The sequence below is a fragment of the Neofelis nebulosa genome, chromosome 8 (genome assembly GCF_028018385.1).
Source record: "Neofelis nebulosa isolate mNeoNeb1 chromosome 8, mNeoNeb1.pri, whole genome shotgun sequence".
Taxonomy (NCBI): Eukaryota; Metazoa; Chordata; class Mammalia; order Carnivora; family Felidae; genus Neofelis; species Neofelis nebulosa.
In genome coordinates this window covers 66,793,864-66,806,744 of record NC_080789.1, presented here as the reverse complement: position 1 = coordinate 66,806,744, position 12,881 = coordinate 66,793,864, and the positions used below count along the sequence as shown (strand labels likewise).

The following is a 12,881-nucleotide window of genomic DNA, read 5'->3' as shown; positions in this document are numbered from 1 at the left end:
GGCTTTCTGGTTTCTTCCCCCTACCATACACATACACACACACACACACACACACACACACACACACACACACCTACTTGGCTTCCATCTCCAACTTTAATCATGGTTCCATCTCAAACTCTGAGTGACAATATACCAATATTCCCTCAGTTAGGGAAGAACTCAGAGATTCCTTCTCTTATTTTAGCAATCATTTAAATGCCTCTTTCCCTAGCCCAATCATTAATAATCAGATGCTGCAGGTTTTTTGTGGCAATTTATCATAAGAAAATTACTGTGATTAATTAATTTATTTATTTATTCATTTATTCATTCATTCTACAAATACTGATCAAGGTCTTCATCTGTGTTTGGTGTTAGTGTAGTATTGTTAACGACTAAGAGAAGGAATCTTATTACAGGGTAGAAATGTCTAAATAACTGACATTAGGGGAGATAAATTGACCAAGTGACCTGTAGAGAGAAATAGGGCAGCAAGCCAAAAAAAAGGAAGTATTCTCAGCTTCCAATAAACTGATTAGAGTCTGAGCACAGTTTGAAAATGGCTTTACCTGTGAGCACTCTGGACTCTGAAAATGGCTTTACCAATGGTCACCAGGCCACTTTTCCAAGGAAAAGGAATGGCTTCCGAGGGGAGTGGAATCTGGGTTAATTCGGATCTTTCTAGATTGTATCTCACATAGAATAAATGTTATAGATTTCTCATCAAAATTTCCAAGTCTCATTTTCTTGGAAAGGGAATAACAGTATGAGATGAGGGGTTACTTCAGGAATGTGCATGACCTCAGAGTAGGACCACCTCCCCACTAAGTAATGGGTACTCCTCCCACCCCTCCAGAAGAGGTCACCAGGTGTGGTTCTGCTGTTGACGCTCAGCCAAGACTGTCAGTAAACAGCTCACTGATGACTGGAAGAGCCCTACGCTGCTCTCTGATACCGATATTTCTATCACTCAGGAAGGATTTGAGAAAGCACTATAGGATAGTAGACTATGGAAGGAGATTTGGAGTCAAGCAAACTTGGGTTCACATCATGACTCCATCATAATTGCCTTAAATAATTGACTTAATCCCACTGGGTCTGTTTCTCCTCTATATACAAGAGACAATAAGGGCTATCTTTAGTGCTTGCTGTGATGAATAAATAAATAAGCCAAGTATAGCATGTGGTCCTAATAGGATCTTTGTTAAAGTTAACCTTCTTCTAGGGGTGCCTGAGTGGCTCAGTTGGTTAAATGGCCGACTTCGCCTCAGGTCATTATCTTGCAGTCCGTGAGTTCGAACCCCGCATTAGGCTCTGTGCTGACAGCTCAGAGCCTGGAGCCTGCTTTGGATTCTGTGTCTCCCTCTCTCTGCCCGTCCCCTGCTCATACTCTGCCTCTGTCTCTCTCTCAAAAATAAATAAACATTAAAAAAATTTAAAGTTAACCTTTTTCTCTTCTCTTGGGCCCAGATCTAGATGAGGAAGCAGTCCAGTGGTGATAGTGAAAACCAGACCACCTGGCTGATCCTGGTTGGCTTTGGGGAGCTGCAACACCTGGGCTTCCTCCCCTTCACCTTCTTTTTAGCCATCTATGTGATAACAGTTGGGGGCAACGCCCTCATCGTGCTGGCTGTGGCCTCCAGTCGGACACTCCACACACCCATGTACTTCTTCCTCTGCCACTTCTCCTTGCTGGAGATTGGCTACACCTCCAACATCATGCCTCAGCTGCTGCAGAGCTTCCTGAAAGGGAGGGAGGCCATCTCACTGGTCAGCTGTCTGGTCCAGTTCTACATGTTTGCCTCGCTGGCTGCAGTTGAGTGCCTCCTGCTATCTGCTATGTCCTATGACCGTTACCTGGCCATCTGCCACCCGCTTCGCTACCCTGTCCTGATGAGCACATGGTTGTGTGGCTGCCTGGCTGCTGGAGTCTGGGTCAGTGGATTTTCTTTCTCTGCCTTCACTCTGGCCCTGGCAGCCCCTCTAACCCTCTGCCCTGGCAACAGGGAGATCGACCACTACTTCTGTGACTTTGCTCCAGTTGTAGGGCTGTTCTGTGGAGATGTGGGGGTTATGTGGGCAGCTGGAGTGAGCATCTCAGGCTTTCTGACACTGGTCCCCTTCCTGTTGATTGTGGCATCCTATGCCTTTATCTTAAGGACTGTGCTGCAAATACCTTCAGGCCATGGTAGACAGAAAGCTTTCTCCACCTGTTCCTCCCACCTCAGTGTGGTCGGGGTGTATTATGGCACTCTCATTGTGGTCTATGTAGCCCCAACAGACCACATGGCCCCCTTGCTCCGAAAGGCCTTCTCTGTCCTCTACACTGTATTCACCCCTATGGTCAACCCTATTATTTACAGCCTCAAGAACCAAGAGGTAAAGGGGGCCCTTCATAGGCTCTGGGGACAGCTCATCCCAAGTGATACCCCACTGAGGGGGAATAGGACAGCTAGTGACTTCTACCTGGATTCCAGCTTAGCCCCCTCCTCAAAGTCTAGAGGACTAGAGACCACAGTGAAAAGATGAATACTGAGGGATTGAAAATAGATGTCTGACAAAATAACGTAACTTCATTTTTCCAGTTGGGATGGGGTAGGGATCAAAATCTCATGCCTTATACAGGGCCAAAATATTATAGACACTCCATAAATATTAGTTGACAAAAACGAACGAATGAATGAATATGGAAAAGAATGCAAGAAAGAGCAGAGAACAACACCAAGTGGGGAACATCTGCAAATTATTAATCTAAGATGGCAAGACTAAGGTTGGCAGATAGAAAAAGGAAGGGGTAGGGAGATGGTAATGAGGACCACAATTAACATCTCCTGACATGCTTCAAATGAAATCTCAGAAACAGAGACAGACTTGAGCGTAAAGTCTATGGAGCAGTGATGTAGGTAGTGATGGTGCGAGAGCCAGTTCCCCTGCATCCAGACAAGGCATCCCCTTGGGAGAGGAGGAGTCAGCCATTCATACCTAGGGCCCAAGAGGCCAACTGGGCCACTGCTCTGAGAGTTCCCATTAGTCCTCCTGTTGTTGATGTCAGACAGGTAGGAAGTAGGGAAAAGGAAGGAGACAATTAAATGAGAAAAGAAAGACATAAATTAAACTCAACAAGAGAATTCTGTAGTTTTCCCTCTATCAGAAAATCTTTGAAACCTCTTAAAAATGACACCAAAAAAATTCTAATTTTTTTATTTGAATTGTATCAACATATTTCTCAAGGTATGGGATGTGGACCACCTGGTACCAGAATGATCTAGAGTAGCTGTTTACAAATGAAGACTTCTAGGCTCTTCATCAGACCTACAGAATCAGAATCTCTAGATGCGAGGCCCAGGGATCTGCATGTAACAAATGCCACACGTGATTCTCGGTGTAGGGAAAGGGCACGGCTCTCAGGGGTGACAGGAATAATAGCAGGAAAACTGACCAAAACAAAAAAAAAAGGAATATAGTTCCCAGTTCCTCATGGATGTCTAGAGATGCAACCCTGAGTGATGGGTACGAGATAGGGAGATGTACAGAATGTACAGGGCCAGCAAGAGGATCTGGAAGAAAGTATAAAACCTGGGATAGCCAGCCCTGTCTGGGTGGAGTGGAAATACAGAGCAAGAAAAAACAAAGAGAAAATGTCCCTGCCTAGAAGTTTGCTTGGGAAGTGGTCAGAACCTAGGCTGTGTATGAGTATTAAAAAATGTCTCTGTGATGTTTATTCTTTGCATTAAAGTCAAAAGTGAAATCCTGTGTCATAATGGTGTCTTGGAGGCCAGCACAGAATATACAGGATGCACATCAAGTTCCCCAAACAAAGAACCCAGCAGCTTCCTCAGGATGCATGCCTCACGCGCCCAGAGGGGTTCCTTCACCTTCTGTGTGAGAGGCATTGAGAACAGAGTCAACCTGGGTGTAGACCAAGTTGGGAATTGTCGTGGAGGCACGGGGAGGTGTGGGTCCCAAGGCCTGCATAAAGCATGTGGCTGCCTTTACAATATCATTTCCAGTGTTTTGACAAAGTTCCAAGCCCTTCTCCTCACCTCCCCCACAACCATCACCTGACATCCCCTGCCACAAGCAGTCCTGTGCCTACTCCTGAAGCCAGAAATTCCTAACATGTCACCATTTGAATAACTGGTCAAATGCACATAGTACTGCGGTAGAGGAAAGAGGCACGCCTACCTGTGTTGATCTGTGCTCTCCCTCATACCAGCTTCAGCAAATTACTGCACCTCTTTGAGCCTCAGATTTCCGATCCGTGATATGAAACCAGTAATAAATAAGACAGACACGTACATACTTCACAGGGTTGTTGTGGCAATGAAACAAAATGCATATAATAAAGTCCTCTATCTCTGTGTTTTACTTGGCCTGTGACACATTTTAACAAATATTAACATCCTCCCCTCACTCTCCCTTTCCTCAAGGGAAGTCAGGAGACACCTTGTCCCTTTCGGTCACATCACCGAGGACCAGCCCTTTCCTAGAGTGGAACCTGACTGCATAGACACATGAGGCACAGCTGCTCCTTCTCGTTACCTGGCATTAAAGGGTTGAGAATTCTGGGAGGACACCAGGTTATAAGAAAACTGGACCTAAATAGAAGAGAAACCCCAGAGGAGAGAGAGAAGGAAAGTAGAAAAGAAGAGAAGAGATGGGAGAGGAAGGAAGACAGGGAACAGGGAAATGACAAGATGGGAAGGGGAAGAGGAGAGACAGTGGAAGGGAAAGTAAACAACAACAAGTGGAAGGGGTAAGAAAGGAAAGAAGTAGGAGAAGGAAAGGAGAAAGGAAGGGTTTCGGAAGCCATTCCCACATTCCTCCACTTGGACCACACGTTTCTGTTCCTAATGAAAAGGTAGGGGCACCTGGATGGCTCAGTCAGTTAATCATCAGACCGGATTTCAGTTCAGGTCTTGATCTCAGAGTGGTGAGTCCAGTCCTGGTGTTGGACCCTGTCCTGGGCATGAAGACTGCTTTAAAAAAAAAAAAAAAAAAAAAAAAAAAGGAAGCAGATTGGGTTTTTAATGGATTGCTTTAAAATGTTTCAGTTATTAATAGGACTTCTGTTCAATATTGCACTGTAAGTCCATGCTTTGAGATACCCTACATAAAGCAAGCACACAAAAATAAATGAAAAAATGAAAAGGAAAAAGTGTAAAAGGCATATAATAGCTCAAAAACAAAATAGGGGCACCTGGGTGGCTCAGTCGGTTAAGCCTACTTCGGCTCAAGTCATGATCTCACGGTTTGTGGGTCCAAGCCCCATGTCAAGCTCTGTGCTGACAGCTAGGAACCAGGAGCCCGCTTCGGATTCTATGTCTCCCTCTTTCTCTGCCCCTCCCGCACTTGCGATCTGTCTCTCTCTCTCTCAAAATAATAAGTAAACATTAAAAAATAAATAGGTTTTAAAAATAAAATAAATAAATAAATAAATAAATAAATAAATAAATAAATATCTCCAGGGGCGCCTGGGTGGCTCTGTCAGTTGAGCATCCAACTTTGGCTCAGGTCACGGTCTCACAGGTTTGTGAGTTCGAGCCCAGCGTCCCTGTCAGCGCAAAACCTGCTTCAGACCCTCTGTTCCCCTCACTCTCTGCCCCTCCCCCTTGTGTGCCCTATTTCTCTCTCAAACCTAAAATAAGCTTTTTTTTTTTTTTTAATAAACAGATAAATAAATAAATAACAGAAACTTTTTTTTAATTTTAATAAGTAAATAAATAAAGTCTCCATGGGCCACAAATCTAAGGAAACTAATAAAAGCTGTGAGTAGGGCTGAAGCTGAAGACCTTATAGCAAGAGGCAGCTATAAGTTCAGCTCCTGCCGGTTAACAGAGACCAAAATTTCTCCACTTGCAGTAGGAACTGGAGCCAAAGTCACTCTAGAAAGGAGGGGCTGGGAACAGGGCCTCTTTTTATTAAAGAGAGATGGGAAAAACTGCTGCCTGCTCCTGTCTGAGGCAAAAGCTTATCCAGAGCACATCTGAGGAGGCGAGAGAGTACATAGCTTAATGACCAGGAACTGAGAGTGTGTACGTGTGTTCTTGCACTCAAAATGAGTCTGAGATCCAACATTATAAAAGACTTGGAAAAAACCTCAGTCCACAAAATGGCCAAAAAACCAGCAGTTGGAAGATAAATTTACACTAGAGAATATTTAAAAATCTCAAGTCTGAAAGACAAGTACCATATGATTTCACTCATATGTATAATCTACAAAAAAAAAAAAAAAATGAACAAAAAACGCAGAAAGAGACCCATAAATACAGAAAACAAACTGATGGTTGCCAGAAGGGAGAGGAGTAGGGGAATGATCTCACAGTTTGTGGGTTGGAGCCCCACATCAGGCTCACTGCTGTCAGTGCAGAGCCCATTTCAAACCCTCCATCCCCCTCTCTCTCTGCCCCTCCCCAGCTTGTACACACACACTCTCCCTCTCTCTCTCTCTCTCAAAAATAAATAAACATTAAGAAAAAAAAATTTTTAAAGAAAGTACTGATATAGTGATAATTCTTCCTTCACAATGTCTATCCATCTAACTGAAATCAAGGCCTTGTGCTCTAATAAAAATAATCAGCTTTTTTCTTTTTAAAAATTTTTTAATGTTTATTTTTGAGAAAGAGAGAGAGAGAGGAGAGGTGAGAGAGAAAGAGAGAAGGAGACACAGAATCTGAAGCAGGCTCCAAGCTCTGAGCTGTCAGCACAGAGCCCGATGCAGGGCTAGAACTCATGGACCGCGAGATCATGACCTGAGCCAAAGTCAGGCGCTTAACCGACTGAGCCACCCAGGCACCCCAGCTTTTTTCTAACCATGTATATCTCCTCTTAGTTCTGTTTCTCTAGAGAACACTGACTAATACAAGATGTTTGACAATCACTGATTACACAGATACTAGAGAGAATTCAAGTAGAGTTGGAGGTTTAGATCTGATGACTTCTTTCAGACAGAGATATTATGAACTTAGGTTCTAGTAGTCTCCTGTTCAACTTATAGTTCACTGATTGCTGATGCCAGAAGATCCTCAATTTCCCCAAACTCAGTGATGCCAATCATGGATTCCCCCCACTAGACTGAGTAGGAAAATACCTTCAGCCAACCACAGATAATGAGCCAAGTTCAGCAAAGCACACAGGGACAACCCCCTCTGGGGACATTCCAACAAAAGCACAAGGCTTGAAAATCATACTGGTGGGGCACTTGGGTGGTTCAGTCAGTTGAGCATCTGGGTCTTGATTTCAGCTCAGGTCATGATCCCAGAGTCAAGGGATCGAGCCCTGAGTCAGTTCCACACTGAGCATGCAAACTGCTTGAGATTCTCTGTGTCCCTCTGCCCCTCTCTGACTTGCACACTCTCTCAAAAAAGGAAAGCAAAGGCAAGGCAAGACAAGGCAAGGAAAAGAAAAAGAAAAAAAGAAAACCATACTTTTTCCTACCAACTCCCATATCTCCCCATTTTACCTCCTCATGCATTTGCCCAAATACAGGACCCACCCCCACCAAAATGAGACTTTATTCCTGGTATTATTCTTGGTTACATCCCCTTCCCTGAAGTTCACCCTGGCGGGGCCAGTTTGGGGAATTAGCCTTGGGCAACCATATCCTTCCTGGCAGAGCTGCCAGCATTATTGCCCAATCAGAGACATCTTTGTGCCCATAGGCTATAAGAGACAACAGCATCCTGGACATAGCAGACTGGGGTTCCACCAGCTACAGAAATGAGGTCCATTCTGATCATCTGCCTCCTCGGCTGCTTCTTTGCAGCATATGAGGCCAAAATCTTCTCAAGTGTGGGCTGGCCCGCAAGCTGAAGGCAGAGGGAATGGATGGCTTCCATGGCTACAGCCTGGCAAACTGTGAGTATGAACCATCCATCATTCTATCTCTGCTCAAAGAGGCCTTCTTCCCCAACCAATCTTTCCCTTTTCACCTTGTGATTTACTCATTTACTCATTTGCTCTCTTGCACTCCCCGAATGCTCCTCTTGTCTCCACCTCTGCTGCGTTGTCATTCCTATCAGGATCTCCCTTTTTCTCTTTCCACCAGGGATTATTTGATCTGTAATAGATTTTCTTCTGCTGTTCCCCGAAATCACCTTCCCACCCAGTGCCCTTGAATACTTCCTTGGATCCATCCAGAAACTCACCTAACCGCTTGCAAGTTTGCTCCCATCACCTTGGCTTTCATCTGCATCCTTTTTAGTCCAGGTCCCTGCAGCAGAGCTGGTGCTGCCTCCCACCCTCTCCCCTGCCCTTTTGTCCACCAAAAACTAACCTCCATCTGCTGAGTTTGTCTAAAGTCTGTTCTATCCGTGTCACAAGAGAGTTGGAAGGGAATTGTGAAAACAGAAGGGGAGACGATGACAAAGTGCAAGAAGGATCCCATTAGGCACAACACATAAAGTTATTTCAATTTCCCTTGGATATCTTCATTTTTATTCATGCCAAACATCCTTTCCTGTCCCCCCCAAGGATAGCTTTTTTGGGCTCCCTTTCTAGGATGCCCCTCCATTACTTCTCCACCTCTTCCCTTCCATATACCTGGGGATAGAAGCCAAAAAGTAAATATACAAGGCAAGAGTTAGATATTTGGCTGGGAGATGAGGCTGGAAATGTAGACTGGGAAACAGACTGTGATTGATTATTGGGCATCCCAAATGCATTTATTTAACAAATTGTTATTACATACTTATCATGGGCTAATTATTGCTTAGGACCAGGAATACACAATGGATTATAAATATAAATCTAGGGGTGTCTGGGTAGCTCAGTCAGTTAAGTGTCTGACTCTTGATCTCAGCTCAGGTCTTGATCTCAGGGTCGTGATTTCAGGCCCCACGTTGGATTCCATGGTGGGTGTGAGCCTACTTAAAGTGTGTGTGTGTGTGTGTGTGTGTGTGTGTGTGTACACACATACATATAAATATAACATTGAGGACCTCATAGTCTCTTCATTTCAGTCTTAGGGGACTTTATGGCAGTTCTAGTACAGCAGAAGTTGTGTCTCATCACGAAACAATCCTCCTTTTCTAGCCACACCTTTTGTTCTCTCTGACACAGGGGTCTGCATGGCTGAGCATGAGAGTAACTTGAACACCCAGGCCTTCAATGGGAAAAATGACAATGGCAGCAGTGACTATGGGATCTTCCAGATCAACAGCAAGTGGTGGTGCAGAAATAACTCCTCCCCTTCACCAAATGCCTGCAACACAATGTGCAGTAGTAAGGACACCTTCCCCTCTGAGGGCTGGGTGACATGGGGCAGGTGCACTGCTCCCTAACACCTGACCCTTGGCCAGTGCTGTAGAAGTTGAGGATAGGGAAGAAAGGGGCCCAAACAGTCTTCCACAGAGCTCTTCCTGCCAGAAAGGAGGAAGAAAGATACAATGACCTCTGACTAAGCCTCACCTTCCTGGGCTCCCATCCCTCAATACATGGCATCCTGTTCCTCGTACACACATGACTGTATCACCTGTCCACATACCCCACATAGCACTCTGGACACACTAAGTTTTTCCTGAAAACAGAGGTTCTCCCGGGACCCTCATGTATGTCCTGGGTGCCCTCCAGAAGGAACAATGCTCAGAGGCAGATTCAAAGCAAGGCAAGAAAACCCAGGCAAACAGAAGGCAAACCCACAGAAGAGCTCCAGAGATAGAGGGTTTCTGACTCCAGCTCCATTTCCTATGGGAATTCCTCTCAAAAAATCATTGATTAATGAAACAGGAAAAGGGGTTTTTCCCTCCCTGCTCAGCCACTTTTCTTTTCAGGGTTTCTGGATGACAACATCAGTGATGACATCACCTGTGCCAAGAGGGTTGTGAAAGATCCTAATGGGATGTCTGCCTGGTAAGCAGAACATGCAGGGCAATGATGAGCCACGCTGCCAGGGATGGAACCCCCCTCCCCCATCTCTGCCTCCAAAATAAAAGTTACTCAAGTTCAGCTGTCTTAAGTATCATGTTTAAGGACTGGGTTATGATGAGACTTGCTACCTGCTATAGACAGCTGAAGATCCTCATTTCTCCAAGCCCATCACTGAAGTTCCCCGTATCTCCTCTGGAAAGCCAGTTAAGGAAAATCCTTTCCTGAGAACTGCTTGAGACTGAAACTGACCGTTGAATATAGCATTCTTGATGTAAGCTCTTATGAAATTCATTAGGTAGAGGTGGCTGATATTATTCTCCATCACCATGAAGGAGAGTTCAAGACGAAAGAGAAGAAAATTGTGGGAAACATTCAGTTTAGACATAGAGAAGGACTGGAAGAATGTCAGGATGATTATGTTGGCTAGGGTAAATGACTAAGCTGCTATAACAGAACCCCCAAAACATGGCATTCTCACAAAACAGTCCAAGGTGCATAGACAAGCTCCTTTGTCCCACACAGAGATTCAGAAATTCAGATTCCTTCCATCTTGCACTTCCACCACCCTTTAAAGCAGTGCTACTCAAAGTGCGGTCCACAGACCAACAGCATCAACAATATCTGGATACTTGTTAAAAATGTAAATTCTTAGGGTGCCTGGGTGGCTCAGTCATTGAAGCATCCAACTCTTGATTTCAGCTCAGGTCATGATGTCCCGGTTTGTGAAATTTACCCCCACATTAGGCTCTGAGCTGACAGTGTGGAGATTGCTTGTGATTCTTACACTACCTTTCTTTCGGGCTCTCCCCTGCCTGTGAAAGGGCTCTCTCCCTCTCTCAAAATAAATAAATAAAACTTTTTTAAAAAAGCAAATTATTGGGCCCACAGGAGACCTACTGAATCACTGTTTTAATCTCTGTGGTTTTTAAATTTTTTTATTTTTATTTTTTTTGAGAGAGAGACAGAGAGTGCATGCAAGTGGGGGAGGGAGAAGGAGGGAGAGAATCTTTTTTTTTTTTTTTAAATGTTTATTTTTATTTTTGAGAGAGAGAGAGAGAGAGAGAAGGTGGGGGTGGGCAGCAGAGAGAGGGAGACACAGAATCGGAAACAGGCTCCAGGCTCCGAGCCATCAGCCCAGAGCCTGACGCGGGGCTCGAACTCACGGACCGGACCGCGAGATCGTGACCTGGCTGAAGTCGGACGCTTAACCGACTGCGCCACCCAGGCGCCCCAGGAGGGAGAGAATCTTAAACAGGCTCCATACTCAGTACAGAGCCCTACATGGGGCTCTATCTCACAACTGTGAGATAACGACCTGAGCCAAAATCAAGAGTCAGAAACTCAACCAACTGAGCTGCTCAGGCACCCCTTAATCTCTGTTTTAATGAGCTCTCCAGATGTTACTTATGCATTAAAAAAGAAATTGAGAAGCACTGCCCTAGGGTATTGTCCTACAAGGACAAAGCTAGATTGAAGACACTCCATGCTCTAAATTGAGGATGGGGAGTAAGTTTGGAGAAACATACATGCAATGTTTTAAGGTCCAGGCCTGAAGGAGGCACATGTCACTTCCATTAATACTCCAAAGACAGAATATAATCACCAGCCATTCCCAGATGCAAGGGGGCTTAGGAAACATAGTACCAGCTAGACAGCCCAGGGCCTGTTAATAATACTATTACAGGAAAAAGGGGAAATGGATTTGGATGGACAACTAGTAGTTTCTGCCACAGTAATTAATAAATCATTAAGAAAGTAAATCACAATCACATTCCTATGGTATAAATGTTTTCATATAACAGTATTTTTGTGCCCCACCATCCGTTTACACATATCTTGTGGGCAAGGTTCTTCCGCCTCTGGATAAAAACTCAGGCAGGTACCATGACTTTCATGGTCACCCTCAGATAATGAGAGCACACCAACTCTGTCCAAGGAATTTTCCCCTCCTCTCTCCAGCTCTTTTCTGGCATCTCCAACATCTTTTATAGACTGTCAATGGAAGATTCAATTAAAGATGCAAAACAGATTCCCACAATCTCTTTTTTAAATATTTGTAGTCTCGCAACCATCCAAGCACCCTGTCCCTTCCTGTACTAGAATGAATGGTTATTCCCAATTCCTTACCCCCTCTGTCATGGGATATTCCAGAGCACTACAATGGACAGAGTACCCACCCACCACATGGATGTTGAACTTGGTCATGTGATTTGCTTTGCCAATAGAATGTTAGCAGATGTGACACAAGTAGAAACTAAAAATGTGATTGCATGGTTTCGTCTGACCCCTTGTGCTCCTGTGATTGCCCGACAAGAGCATGCCCCAGGTACTCACTGTCCCCTCACCCCCACCTGGGCTCCAGAATGAAACATGTGGAACAGACTTGAAACCAGCCCAAATCCTGGTTCCTAGAGTCCCCTCCCCCTCCACTCAATCAAAAATCCACCAGACCCAGGAGCAGGAAAAAAAAAAATGTTGTTATAAGCCACTGAGTTTTGAGGTGGTTTGAGACATAACAACAACAACAACAACAACAACAACAACAACAACAAACTAATACTCTTCCCCACCCTTGTGTCTTCTCAGAGTCATCCCCTTTACATGACCACCACAAATCCTACCCCTCACTTAGATTACCAGCAGGACTCTTTACTGTGAGAATACAGATGCTGTACTTCCCTTGATGGATTTGTATTAATTTAGTTAAAATATATTTGCTGAGCCTTTACTTTGTGGTTAGTTGCTCTGAAAAGAGGTTTAGATGAGGGCCTTGCCCTTTTCCATATTGCAAACCCAGGGTGGAAATCTAAATTCCCTACCCAGAATAATCCAACCAGTAACTAATATAAATGGGCCCTCAATCAAAATCTAATATAGTTCCTTTCCTCTCCCTGCATAAACCAGTGATGGGAGTGTATACATAGTTTTTGTAAATGTTGGTTAGGCATTTGTGAAACAAAAAAATTTTGTCTCCTCTGGGATGCTTATTTTTATTCACCCCTGAAAATGCAACAATGTTCTTTTTAATTCTA

At 44.4% G+C, this 12,881-nt stretch overlaps 2 protein-coding genes across 2 annotated transcripts; both read left to right on the top strand.

Annotated features, from left to right (window-relative positions):
* The first annotated feature begins 1,458 nt into the window (after positions 1-1,458).
* On the top strand, positions 1,459-2,511 carry LOC131483851 (olfactory receptor 11A1-like). The gene has a single exon (XM_058682234.1). The coding sequence runs from the start codon at positions 1,459-1,461 to the stop codon at positions 2,509-2,511; it is 1,053 nt and encodes a 350-aa protein (XP_058538217.1).
* Positions 2,512-7,701: 5,190 nt separating this feature from the next.
* Positions 7,702-9,835, top strand: LOC131483850 (lysozyme C, milk isozyme-like). The gene is given in 4 exon segments (XM_058682233.1): positions 7,702-7,765; positions 7,768-7,839; positions 9,043-9,204; positions 9,753-9,835. Coding segments are annotated over 4 exon segments (381 nt in total).
* Positions 9,836-12,881: the final 3,046 nt, after the last annotated feature.